Here is a 14,380-nt window from a genome sequence, read left to right on the forward strand (position 1 = left end):
GGATTTGAGCCAAAAATATTTTAAGGGGTTTCAAGATTGCCCAGGGGGTATAGATTCCCCCCCAGGGGGTACAGATACCCCCCCAGGGGGTACAGATACCCCCTGCAGGTTTTTGCCTTTGAGAAAACAGAATGTTCAGGGGGTACCGATTCCCCCCCAGGGGGTACCGATTCCCCCCCTGTTCAACAGCCCAACGATCATAATATTTGAATATTATGAAGGGGTATCGATTCCCTATGAAGGGGTACCGATTTCCTCTATTATGGGCAACCTTTTTGAGTATAAAAATCATCCCCAAACGGCTCCAAAACATCCCCAACGGCTATATACAACTTCAAACTCATTCCAAGCTATAAATACAAACTGAGGACACTTGAAGAAGTAAGAGAACAATTATCCAAGCAATCAAACACAAGAGAAGAGTTTTTCAATCTTATTTCATCTTTATCTTGTAAATATTTTGTTCTTGAGAGCTCAATCTTGTAAACACCTACCTTAGAGAGGTTTTCTTGTTTACATTGTTATCCTTTTGTAAAGGGGAAATGTTCTAGCTTAGCCCGTGTAAAAGCTAGGGAAAGGTTCTAGTTTAGCCCGGAAAAACTAGGGAGTTTGTAAGGTTACTCTTTATCCTCAAAAGAAAGAACAAATTAGTGAATTTGTTGGAAAATCCTTGGTGAGGAGCTAAGGTAGTGGACGTAGACTTTGATTGAGAAAGTCGAACCACTCTAAATCGCTGTGCAATTTTCTATCTTTCAATCTCCTTACTCCCTAAACATAAAACCGTTCCGACCCCTCTTTGCAAACCGTTCCGGTTGTCGATTCGAGCTTCCGAAAATCCTATCACACTCGCCCTGCGGCGGTGCGTGTGGCGCGTGAGGCGTCCTCCGGGGCCCTCAAAATCCCGAAAAAATTTCTAAAAATTATTTTGAGCGATTTCGAGATACTTACAACGATCGGTTCAAATTTTTGAACGGCGGAGAGCTCGATTTCAAATTGGCCGAATCTTTGACTGCACCACCTCCTCACGCGCCGCCGTCTACGGCGGACAAGGTTGACACCGGTGAACTCGGAACGGCACAAGGAACACGATGGTGCGGGAGGTGTCGTAAACGGAGCAACGATCAGCGGTGAATTTAAGATTTTCTCGGCAATAGAGCTAACAAAACCGTCGCTACTTTGACTGGAAATTCCCGACGTTTGGCCGCGTTTCGCTTCAATTAATTTGAAGGGTTTGTTCCTCGCTCGATGATGAACACAACGGTGGTTTCAAAACAACTATCGGAATTCGGACGACGTTTGGATTGGACTTGAAAGTGGAGGTGTGAGAGGAAAAAAATTGAAGGAATATCATTTGTGATTTCTGATTGTAAATCAGAAATCACGCTTAAATCATCAAGCCTACCGACAGTTTTAGGGGAAATTCAGGGCTTGGTCCCTGAATTTCCTTTACTTCGAAAATGGCATACAAGTTTCCATAAATTTTAATTCAGTCACTTAATTTCACCCATTTTCACAATTTACCTCCAATTTCAATTAATATTATTTTGTAAATATTCGGGTTGTTACAAAAGTAGTTAGTTTTATTTAAAAAATAAAATATCTAAAATTATAGTTACAGCATTATTTTATAATCATTAATACAGAAAATTACCTACTTGAAATCATACAATGATCATATAAAGAAAAAAAATCAAAAATTCATCTAGAAAACTCAAACATAAGATTGATACAAGTCTCTATGCATCGATAAATAAACTACAATAGAAGATCAAACTACTGAAAAAAATACCGACAATCACAAATCAAAATCGAGTCATGAGAAAACTAACTTCGAACGCAACCTATGTATCTAAATTCAATTCAATGGTTCAAAGTATGGAAGATCAACGTGATAATAAATAAAAATCATTTCAATAAGTTATGACGTGGTCAAATTCAACATTAGAAAATTAAATGAAAACTTGGTCAAATGACCAATAAAAAAATTAGAAATGTGCCATAAGATAAAGGAAAACATACCATAAAGACATAGTTGTTGAAAACTAAAAAAAAATCCAAATATAAAAAATAAATAAAAATAAATATCAACTCGGTAACTAATACCATGACTAAAGTCTCCACCTCTTAAATAAAAAGATAAAAGAACAAATTTTGTAGAGCTTGATATGTATCTAAATATAACACAATAATAATATAAATATTATTTTAGTATTGGAGGATAATAATTGTAGATATAGGTAACAATTCATTTATTTTAACCCGAGTAAAAGATAATCAATTATAGAAATTTGAGGATTGAGATTTAAAAAATAATAATATTAAATTTATTAAACGATTTCATTAATAAAAGAAAATATGATTATTTCGAAAAGAAACAATTCTAATTAATTATTCACTTTTTTAAATTTCGAGAGTGCTGCAATTCGACCTTAATATTCGTTTATTGTTTTGACAGTTAGAATCTCTATTATCTTAAGTTATTGGTTTGACCTTTAATTCGAACTCAATACATCGTTAGATCACGGGGCCCAAACAGAAATTAGCGATGTGGATGTCCTATCTCTGTAATATGCTTCTAATAGGATTTTATTGTGATAAAAACAACAAAATTGTAATATTTGTAATAAAAGAAATGGTAGTGGTAGTAGTGTAGCAATCCTTGGTAAAAAAGTAAAAAAGGTAGTGTAGCTATTAACTTAAGCCATACTCAAGTTTCACCTGTAAAGACAAAGGACTGAAACCAAAACCATCTGTAGTGGTCCAAATTGCAACATCTATCGAGATTGACGACCATTAATCCATTACCCCCCAAAAATAATGGACCGTAAGAACCGGTTTTGTGGACAAATGGCAAATCGACTCGCTCAAGCTGTGGCCCGCAGCAGGTGGAGTTTAAAAGACTCGAACGTTATTTATCCAGGAAGCCTTTTTAGTGACAGCAAATAACGTGGACACGTAGCCGACGCCCTTCACTATCCGTCGTGTTTCAAAGTGGGGGCAATGGCCCCTATAGTCCTATCAGCTTTATTGTCGTTTTGTGGAGAAAGAGGCTACTCCGTGTCGCGTTTTGAAACACAGGTTCATGTTTTCTCAGAAATGGGATTGCTTACGGATGAACGGAGCGGACTGCGACACGCACTCGTGATTCATCGCCCTGTCGCTGTCCGACTTTGTTGCCGACCTATCAAGCTAACGTTAGCTGATCTGAGGATTTGATTTGACGTTCCAACAAGTTCATGATGCTTAGTGGGCTGCCATTATATAGTTTTGGGCATTGACATGGAAACCCATAGCCTTCGGCCTTAAAGAACTGACACACGAGGTAAAACCAAAACCACTTCAATTATGTTACTAACAGGATTCACAAGAACTTGATGACGTTATTTATGTAGGGGGAAACGAGGTTATTTCTCACACGAACGTAGTTTTAAAATTAATTTAAAATATTAAGATTAAAACCACCAAATGTTGCACAGCGAATAAATCCGTCAAACTATTGAATATTGAAACACAATGGAAAAATCGAATAAAAACAATAAAGAAGAGAACACACCAAATTTATGATGTTCAACAAAAATATCGTATACTCCTCGGGCATCACACCGGATGATAACTGCACTATATCGTCAATATTACAACAAATAGAATTATTTAGAATTCCCAAAGTGAGAGAATTAAGAAAACAAATTGAAGAGAGAACTTGTTTTGGGATGATTTCTAATGGAAACACTTAAGTCTATTTATAGTTGAGTTTTAAGGACTAAACTTATAAATAACCTAATAGTTTAGGAACCAAAGATGAATTACCCATGTGCACAAGTTGTGACAAGTTAGCCACTTGCACAACTTGTCAACTTGCCAACCAAGGATGAATTATCCCATGTGCTCAAGTTGGCAACTTGCTAACCAAGGATGAATATTCCACGTGCACAAGTTGGCTACTTGTCAACTTGCCAATTTGCAAGCCATACTTAACAAATCTCCACCTTGACTTGAAATTACCAAGCCTACTCAACTTCTTCAACTCCCCAAATTATGTAGTGCCTCTAATTGCGCTCACAAGCGCCACACACCCGAAGGTGCTCATACTTTCAAGATGTTAATCAAGTTCAAACAATGATTGAACTTGATTACTGTTACCACCTTGGTCATCATATCTGTAGGATTTTCTGCTGTCGCAATCTTCTGAAGTAGAATATTTCATTCTTCAAAGATCTCACGCACAAAGTGATACCTTACGTCGATATGCTTAGTCCTTGAATGGTAGACTTGATTTTTCGCTAAGTGAATAGCGCTCTGACTGTCTCAATAGAGACTAATGTGACTTTGAACAACTCCCAAGTCTTCTATCAACCCCTTAAGCCAAACTGCTTCCTTTACAGCCTCTGAAACTGCCATGTATTCTGCCTCTGTAGTAGACAAAGCCACCGTAGATTGCAAAGTAGACTTCCAACTTACTGGGGCTTTAGCAAGAGTAAACAAATATCCAGTAGTTGATCGACGCTTATCTAAATCACATGCATAGTCGGAATCAACATATCTAACCGCACACTGACCAAGTGCTTCATCCTGTTCAAAAACTAAACCAACATCCACGGTTTGTTGGAGATACCGTAGAATCCATTTCACAGCTTGCCAATGTCTTATTCCAGGATCATGCATGTACCTGCTCACTACTCCAACTGCTTGTAAAATGTCAGGACACATATACACCATTGCATACATCAAGCTCCCAATTTCATTAGCATATGGAACTTTTGTTATATACTTTCTTTTTTCATTAGTTTTAGGAGATAACTGAGAACTAAGTTTCAAATGAGAAGCCAATGGGATACTTACATGTTTGGTATTTTCATTCATGCCAAAACATTGTAATACATTTCTTAGATACTGCTTCTATGTTAAACAAAGCTTTTTTTTTTCTGTTTATCTCCATACCAAGAATTTTCTTGGCCTCACCTAAATCTTTCATTTCAAACTCTTGATTCAACTGAGCCTTTAATTTGTCTATGTTCTTCTGACTATTTGAAGCGATCAACATATCATCAACGTACAAGAGAAGACAAATGAAAGATCCATCTTTGAGCTTTTGCAAATACACACAATGATCATATTTGCTTCTAGTGTACTTTTTCCTCCTCATAAAGCTATCAAATTTCTTGTACCACTGCATCGGAGATTGCTTCAATCCATATAGCGATTTGTTTATCTTACAAACCCATTTCTAAACCACCATCTTTGTATCCTTCTGGGTGAGTCATATAGATCTCTTCTTCTAAATCACCGTGTAAGAAAGCCTCTTTACATCAAGTTGACCTAGCTCCAAATTCAACTGTGTTACCAAGGCCAACAATATTCTAATGGAGGAATGCTTCACAACAAGGGAAAATACTTCATTGTATTCGATTCTCTCCTTTTGAGCGTAGCCTTTAGCTACCAACCTTGCCTTGTAGCGAACATCTTTCTTGCTATGAGATCCATCTTTCTTTGCAAATACCCACTTGCATCCAATTGCTCTTTTACCTTTCGGTAATTGTACCAGTTTCCAAGTGTTGTTCTTTTGGAGAGATTGTATTTCTTTATCCATGGCACTTTTCCACTTATCACATTCCAAGTTTTGTATTGCTTTTTGGTAAGTGATAGGGATATCATCATCAATAATTGGAAGAGCATATGCCACCATATCAGTAAATCGAGCAGGTCTACGAATTTCTCTCCTTGTTCTAGTAAATGCAAGTGGTTCTGGTGTCTCCAATGGTTCTTGGTTTTGAACCTCTTCATCTTCTGATTCTTCTATTGGATTTGAAGAATCAGCTGCATCAACTTCTGGAATCATCGTCTGCTGAAACTCTACTTGTTTTAGAGTATGTTCCACCTGTTGCGGAGTACTACTTGTCTGGACAGCTTTATTTGTTACATTATTTACTAGGGCAGATTCATCAAAAGTAACATATCTGCTACAAAATATCTTCTTGGTGTCTAAACACCAAAGGCGGAATCCCTTCACTTCATGAGTGATTCCCATAAAGAGAGCCTTTTTTCCTCTCGGATCAAGCTTGGATTCCTTCACATGATAATAAGCAGATAAATGTAAGAAATCATAATCAGTAGCATATTTTCTAGACCATACCTCCAATGGAGTTTTTCCTCCTATCGCTGATGACGGTAGACGATTGATGAGATGGCCAGCGTATGTCACAGCCTCAGCCCAAAATGACTTACCTAACCCTGTATTAGACAACATACATTGAACTTTCTCCAATAGTGTTCGATTCATACGCTCTGTCACCCCATTCTGTTGTGGTGTATTTCTAACGGTTAAGTGTCGAACAATACCATACTCATGGCAAACGTCAAAGAATGGGTCACTTTTATATTCCCCTCCATTGTCCGTCCTAAGACGTTTGATCTTTCTACCAGTTTGGTTCTCAATCATATTTTTGCATTTAAGGAAAATTCATAGCACTTCATATTTAGACTTCATCGGATACACCCAAACTCTTCTGGAAAAGTCATATACAAAAGTTACAAAATAATGGTTTCCTCCCAAAGACGGTGTCTTTGAAGGACCCCATACATCTGAGAGAATATAATCCATAATACCTTTTATATTATGTATAGTGGTGCCAAACTTCACTCTCTTATGCTTTCCAAAACACAGTGCTCGCAAAAGTTCAATTTGCAAGCCTTTGCACCTTTCAACAATTCTCTCTTTGCCAAAATTTGCAAGGATTTATCTCCTGCATGTCCCAAACGCATATGCCATAACTGGGTTGTGTCCAAATCATCGCCTCCAGAAGCTGCTGCAACTGCTTCAATAATTGTACTACCTTGGTAGTAATAAAAATTATTTTTCCTGATGCCCTTCATTATCACAAGTGCGCCAGATGCGACTTTTAAAACGCCATCTCTCATAGTGACTACTGAGCCTTTGGATTCCAAGACTCCCAAGGAGATGAGATTTTTCTTCAAACTGGGCACGTATCGAACATCAGTCAGAACTCTGGTTGATCCATATTGATTCTTCAATCGAATTGAACCTATCCCAACAGTTTTATATTCATTTTCATTGCCCATATAAACAACTCATGCATTTAGTTATACTAAATCGGAGAACCACTCCCGATTAGGGGACATATGATAGGTACAACCCGAATCTAATATCCACTCATCTGAATGAAATGTTGATGATTAAGCAACTAATGATATGTCAGAGTCATTGGCATCATGCTCTGCAACACATGCATATGGAGCAGCTTTTCCTTTCTTCTTCAGCTTCGGACAATCTTTCTTCCAATGGTCTTTTTCATGACAAACGACACATTCATCTTTTCCCAGTCTGGACTTCGACTTTGATCTCCCTCTCCTCTTTGGCTTTTGATTTTTCGAGCGACCTCTTGCCACTATGGCATCCGCTGCTTCATACTTGTTCTCCTTCTTGGTTTTCTTCCAGAGCTCATAACTATACAAAGCAGTAGTTACATCTTTAAGGGTAACATTATCCTTACCATAAAGCAATGTTGTCTCAAGGTGCTCAAATTCATCTAGAGATGACAACAATATCAAATTCAAATCTTCATCTTTGAAGGTTTCATCCATGCCCAATAAGTCTTCCACTAGCTCATTGAACGCAGTGATGTGTTCATTCATACTGGTGCCTGGTTGATAATCAAATCTGATCAATCTTTTCTTCATGTGGAGACGATTCTGAGAGCTTTTCTTTAGGAATTTTTCCTCCAATGCTTTCCATATATTTCTGCTCCTTGTAAAGACAAGATCAAATCGTGATGCACAACAAATGATTGATTGTTCCCCATTATTTCTCCTCCATATCTACGGCTTTTCTTCCTCAATGGAAATGTCTAGACCTTATTGGAATAAAGCGTCTAACACCTCACCTTGTCACATGCCAAAATGACTGGATCCTTCGAACAACTCCACCAAGAAGTTTACATTTGACATCACCCTCCTCGCCGGTCCAGATGAAGAGCTTGATGTCTCAACTGATATGTATTTTGTCATTTTAATTTTAACAAACAATATTCAATAGCACGAACTGTATCTTTTCAGCAACGGTACCACCATGATAACCTCAACTAAAGCTCTAGATACCAATTACTGGGAAAACCGTGTTATTTCCCATTCGAATGTATTTTCAAAATTGATTTGAAATATCAAGATTAAAACACCAAAGGTTACACAACGGATAAACCCGTCAAACTATTGAATATTGAAACACAATGGAAAAACCGAATAAAGAACAATAAAGGAGAGAACACACCAAATTTATGAGGTTCAATGAAAATATCGTCTACTCCTCGGGCACCACACCAGATGATAACTTTACTATATCGCCAATATTACAACAATGGAATTATTTAGAATTCCCAAAGTGAGAGAATGAAGAAAACAAATTGAAGATATAACTTGTTTTAGGATGATTTCTAATGGAAACACTTAGGCCTATTTATAGTTGAGTTTTAAGGACTAAACTTACAAATAACCTAATAGTTTAGGGACCAAAGATGAATTATCCCATGTGCACAAGTTGGTCACTTGCACAACTTGTCAACTTGCCAACCTAGGATGAATTATCCCATGTTCTCAAGTTGGCAACTTACTAACCAAGGATGAATATCCCATGTGCACAAGTTGGATTGCAAGCCTTCAACTTGCCAACTTGTCAACTTGCCAATTTGCTTATTTGCAACTCATACTTAACAATTTGGACTCAAAGCAAGCCTTGTTCTTAGTGTTTCAAGCAAAAAACACCTCTTTCGACCTGACCGCGTCATTCAAATATAAAACGATTTCTTGCAGCACTACTCAATGTGCCAAACTTGAAGGACCATCTTGTTCGAGTAACAATTCTGACAGTATTAAGTCTCTTATAGTGATGGATTTTTCTGGAACGGTCAAGTTGCAGCTGATACACTCACCCTGGATTCAACCGCACGGGCCGCCCTGTTATAGTTCCAAACATATTATGGAACTTGAAGTTACGACGAGGATACCTCCTACATCATTGGCCTCTTAGGCAACGGTGTTTCTTTCATATTGTGGTGTTGGTGTCCATGTCCTGTCTGGAGTATAATGATTATTCGTAAGCTTACAAGTCAAATAGATATGAATATTCTCACTCATCGATTTTTACACGAAACTCGAATCTTTATAGTCTACCATAATCGATGCGACGAGAGTTCAGGGCCCATGGGATCGAGTTTATGTTACAAAGCTAAAACGGAGTTTCCAATGCCAGATATTACAATTCATTTCACCGGTGCAGATGTCAATTTGCAGCCATTGAACGCCTTCGTCTTGGTTTCCAAAACAATTGCTTGCTTTACTTTCACTTCGGTTCCAAATTTCGCAATCTATGAGAACGTTGCTCATATGAATTTCTCAGTCGAACGTGACACTGATGTGCAGACCGTGTCATTTAATGCTATCGAAGTAACGATTCAATTAAATAAATTTGTTCATATATAATTTAAATTATTAGGATAAAATTATGATAATAGAATAAATTGATAAAAAAAATCAAGCATGCAATAAATGTCTTAAATATATATTTACTGATACAATATTAGCTTAAACATTACAATATAAAAGTAGAGTAATGTGGAGTTAAATATAGTCTTTAGAACAAGCTTAAAGCTACTTTCAATTCCATTAATTTTATTCGATTTTGAACGCTTTAATTGCTTGAATTGGAAATTAAGGCAAAAGGGGTCCTTTGTTTACAAGTAACTTCTTCAGGTTTATTTTAATAATAAAAAAAGAAAACTTCTTCAGGTTTATTGAAAATAAACCATGAACTCAAATCGATTCATGTAATCGCATTATAGTCCGGTCGAAATGTATTATTTATTTTTAAAAATTACATACAACCAAAAAAATGTAAATAGGGATAAATATTTGATCCGGTCAAATAAAAAACAGTCGAATTAGTCAAATTTACAAGTATCATTTTGTCATCTGAACTATACTTGAAAATTGTTTGAATCAAATCAAATTCGAGTCGAATATCTTTATTTGAGTTTCTGTTTAGATTCAAATGTAATTATTTATAATGTTATGATACTAATTTTTTTCAATTTAAATGACTCTCTAAAACCATTTATATATTATAATGTTGTTTTTTAAAATAATAAATTTTGAGGATAAATTACTGATAGAGATATTAAAGAAGTAAAGTAATTTGATGATTAAAAAGGATTTGAAAAGTGTTAATAGTCGAAGGATTAAATGAATAAAACACAAAGTTGATAAATTAAATTACAAAACGAGAAAAAATTATTATAAAAAAAGGAATTGAAGTTAGATATCTATTACATAATAGTTCATGAACATATGATTAAAATTCGATAAAAAAAAACTTAAAACAAAAGATTAATTGAAGAAATGTTGAAAATCATGAACCGAAATACAAAACAATCAAAATACTTAGGTAAATATAAAAAAAAGATTCGTTTTAATTTTTCGATTTTTGATTATTTGAAATTTGGATATTCAAACTTGATTCGAAATCTGAACTAAAAATTAGAGTTAACTCAAACAAATAATAACTTGAAATTAAAAGTTGATATTTTCAAATCGAATCACGTTTTATTCACCTGAAAATAGATATATCTAAATTAACACTGAGTAGTCCATATATTGGAATCAGGATTTCATTTGTCTTTCTTTAAGACTCCCCAATCTATAGCCCTCCTAGAATTGTATTAAGTTTGAAGAAGTGCGGTACACTTTTGTTGATTCTCATCCATTTTAGGCATTGTTTGATATTGTTTGTCAGTCCAGCTAAACCTGTCAAATTGCCTTAAATGTCGCTACTCATATAAATCCATCGCTAAAGCTTGACGAAACCACAGCCAATCATGGCAAAAGCCCATCAACTTCTTCTCCTCCTCCTCCTCCTGGTTACTGTTTCATCATCATCAGAAGAAACAAAGGTGCATTCTCCTTTATATTTTCACAATTGATCATCAATTTGTAAAACTAACTCTACAAGTGTTTAATATGACAGAACTTTTACATTGTTTACGTGGGAGATGGTCCTTTGAGCAAAGGCTCCGCAGTTCGTAAGCACTTGAGCCTTCTCTCCTCTGTCAAGCCTAGGTTAGCTTAAGCTTAATCACCTATACATTAATATGTAAGTATGTATGTATGTATGTGTGATTTTGTTGTTTTGTTGTTTTGAACAGTGAACATAATGCTAAAGACTCCATGGTTTATAGCTACACGAAGAGCTTCAATGCCTTTGCTGCAAAGCTATCCAAAGATGAAGCTCAAAAGTTAATGGGTACATGAAATTTTCATTCAACTGTCGTTTTTCCCAGACTTCTACAAGATTTGCTTAACTTGGTTTTGGAATGTTCAGAACTGGATGAAGTGGTTTCTGTGTTTCCAAATCGATATCACAAGCTACACACAACAAAATCATGGGACTTCATTGGATTTCCTCAAACAGCTAAAAGACATTTGAAGCTTGAGAGAGACGTAATTGTGGGTCTGCTTGATACAGGTTGATGGAACGCTCTAAGTAGATTCAGCATTAATGCCTTTTTGTTACTAATATGATGTTCTTCCATTTCCAGGGATCACTCCACAGTCAGACAGCTTCAAGGATGATGGATTTGGTCCTCCACCCCATAAATGGAAAGGAACATGCCACCATTTTCGAAATTTCTCGGGATGCAACAAGTAATATCCATGCGTTTTTAATCTTATAATAGCACTCGTCAAATACATAGAAAATACCATTTTCGGTAAAATTGTGGGGAATTTGCAGGACTGAATTAACTAAAATACTTAGGAATTAATTTCTTGAATAGCAAGTAATGTCTGTTTAAAATGTGAGAATTCAATGTTTCCGGTCAGCTTCAGTAATTAATAGACCGCGTTAATTAATTCTTTATTCTAGATTTTAATGTTGATCATTCTTGTTCTTGGACCGCCTTCATTGAGCTCAATAGCAAGGTTGTAGGGGCAAAGTACTTCAAGCTCGACGGCAACCCTGACCCAGCGGACATTCTATCGCCGGTAGACGTGGATGGCCACGGCACACACACATCATCCACGTTAGCAGGCAACCTTGTCCCGAACGCCAGCCTTTATGGGCTAGCCAATGGCACAGCTCGTGGTGCGGTCCCATCGGCTAGGATAGCCACATACAAAGTGTGCTGGGTCAGCTCGGGATGTGCCGATATGGACATCCTCGCCGCAATGGATGATGCTATAAGTGACGGTGTCGATGTTATATCGATATCCATAGGCGGAGCGACCGAGGATTTCGCCACGGATTCTATATCAGTTGGTGCATTCCATGCCTTGAAGAAGGGAATTATCACGGTAGCTTCTGGTGGTAATGAAGGTCCGAGCTTGGGCTCTGTGTCTAACTATTCCCCATGGCTTCTTACCGTGGCAGCCAGCGGGATCAATAGACAGTTTAGAAGTGCAGTCAAGTTGGGAAATGGGAAAAGTTTATTGGTAAGTTCGATATGCAGAAGATTGTTGTCGTTGAATGCTTGGAATCTAACTGCATTGATAAACAGGGAATTGGAATTAACACGTTTGGATCAAAGGAAACATTTTACCCCATTGTCAGTGGGGCTGATGTTGCCATCAATGCAGAAAGCAAGGAATTAGCAAGGTAGTACATTGTTCGGTGATCGATATCAACCGTACATGGTGGTGGGTCTCAATTTTAAATGTAATTTGACAACGTAAAATGTAATTCCAGGTTCTGTTATGACAACACATTGAACCCTGCGAAGGTAAAAGGAAGGATTGTTTACTGCTTGCTAGGCGAGTTGGGTGCTGATTCTATCGTTAAAGGAATCGGAGGAGTCGGCATTGTACTCGAAAGCGAGAAATACCTTGATACTGCTCTAATTTTTATGGCACCAGCCACCATGGTGAACATGACTGTTGGAGAAACTGTAGATAAATATATACATTCCACCGGATCACCTTCAGCAGTGATATACAAGTCACATGAAGTTAAAGTTTCAGCTCCATTTGTTGCTTCATTTTCATCTAGGGGTCCAAACGCAGGCTCGCAACATGTTCTCAAGGTATAAAACCTTCGAATTTCTGCCTTTAATTGTTTCTTAAACTTATTGTCTCTGCCGTACCATGATACATATTATATATATATATATATATATATATATACAGCCTGATATTGCAGCCCCTGGTGTGGACATCTTGGCAGCCTACACTCTTATGAACTCACTCACTGGGTTAAAAGGGGACAACCAGCATTCAAAGTTCACTCTCATGTCCGGTACATCCATGGCCGCCCCGCATGTTGCCGGTGTAGCTGCCTATGTGAAATCATTTCACCCTACATGGACACCGGCCGCAATCAAATCTGCAATCATGACCACAGGTAAAGGATACAACATAGACCCCTCAATCATTTCAATATGTATCATATCTTACACGTCTTTGTAATGATCTACGAAAGCAAAACCGATGAGCCCGAGGGTGAACAAGGATGCCGAATTCGCCTATGGTGCTGGCCAATTAAATCCTACCAGAGCCATAAACCCTGGACTCATCTACGACATGGACGAGATGACTTACATACAGTTCCTATGTCATGAAGGCTACAGTGGACCATCTATAGCTCATTTAATAGGCAAAAAGTCCGTAAACTGTTCATCGATGCTTCCGGGGTTCGGATACGATGCCCTTAACTACCCATCGATGCAGCTTAACATGATCAAGGGCAAACGGAAAACTGTAGGTGTTTTCACGAGAAGGGTAACCAATGTAGGTCCTCCATCTGTGTATAATTCCACCATTAAAGCCCCCAAAGGAGTGGTAATCACGGTTAACCCCAAAAGCCTCATCTTCACTCGTAGCTTGCAGAAACGTAGTTTTAAGGTGGTGGTGACGGCAAAACCGGCGGCGAGCGCAGCATTCACGGTGCTATCAGCTTCGCTTGTTTGGAAAAGCACTGGCCACGCTGTGAGAAGTCCTATTGTTATTTACAGTCTCCAAGACTAATATCAGTAATCGTCTATATTATATATTGGATTGAGTTTACTAAAATATTTTATTTTCAAGTGTAATTATATAATTATACGGAAATAGTTTCAGTTGTAAAAAAATATTTAAGAAAAAATAGATTTAAATAGTTGTGTATGTATGTAAGTGCCATGTCGATATATGTTTGATTTGAATATAGATTTGATAAATGTTTCTAAATAATTAGAAAATTATTTTTTTTAAAATATTTAATACATTGATAATGAAAAAATAAAAATGTATTACATGTAATGATGATTTTTAGAATAATAATTGAATTTAGATTATTTTATCGGATATTTTTAAAATATGTTACAAAAATAATAATTTATTTTTGAAT

General features: G+C 36.9%; 1 protein-coding gene across 1 annotated transcript; it reads left to right on the forward strand.

Moving 5' to 3' along the window:
* The first annotated feature begins 10,880 nt into the window (after nucleotides 1–10,880).
* LOC120135928 (subtilisin-like protease SBT4.14) lies at nucleotides 10,881–14,036 on the forward strand. Its single transcript, XM_039152074.1, has 10 exons — nucleotides 10,881–10,955; nucleotides 11,030–11,121; nucleotides 11,208–11,305; nucleotides 11,384–11,527; nucleotides 11,601–11,706; nucleotides 11,979–12,492; nucleotides 12,558–12,655; nucleotides 12,746–13,079; nucleotides 13,183–13,396; nucleotides 13,475–14,036. The coding sequence occupies exons 1-10, from the start codon at nucleotides 10,881–10,883 to the stop codon at nucleotides 14,017–14,019; spliced, it is 2,220 nt and encodes a 739-aa protein (XP_039008005.1). The 3' UTR covers nucleotides 14,020–14,036.
* The last annotated feature ends 344 nt before the right edge of the window (nucleotides 14,037–14,380 follow it).

The sequence above is a fragment of the Hibiscus syriacus genome, unplaced genomic scaffold (genome assembly GCF_006381635.1).
Source record: "Hibiscus syriacus cultivar Baekdansim isolate YM2019G1 unplaced genomic scaffold, ASM638163v2 tig00110621_pilon, whole genome shotgun sequence".
Classification (NCBI taxonomy): Eukaryota; Viridiplantae; Streptophyta; class Magnoliopsida; order Malvales; family Malvaceae; genus Hibiscus; species Hibiscus syriacus.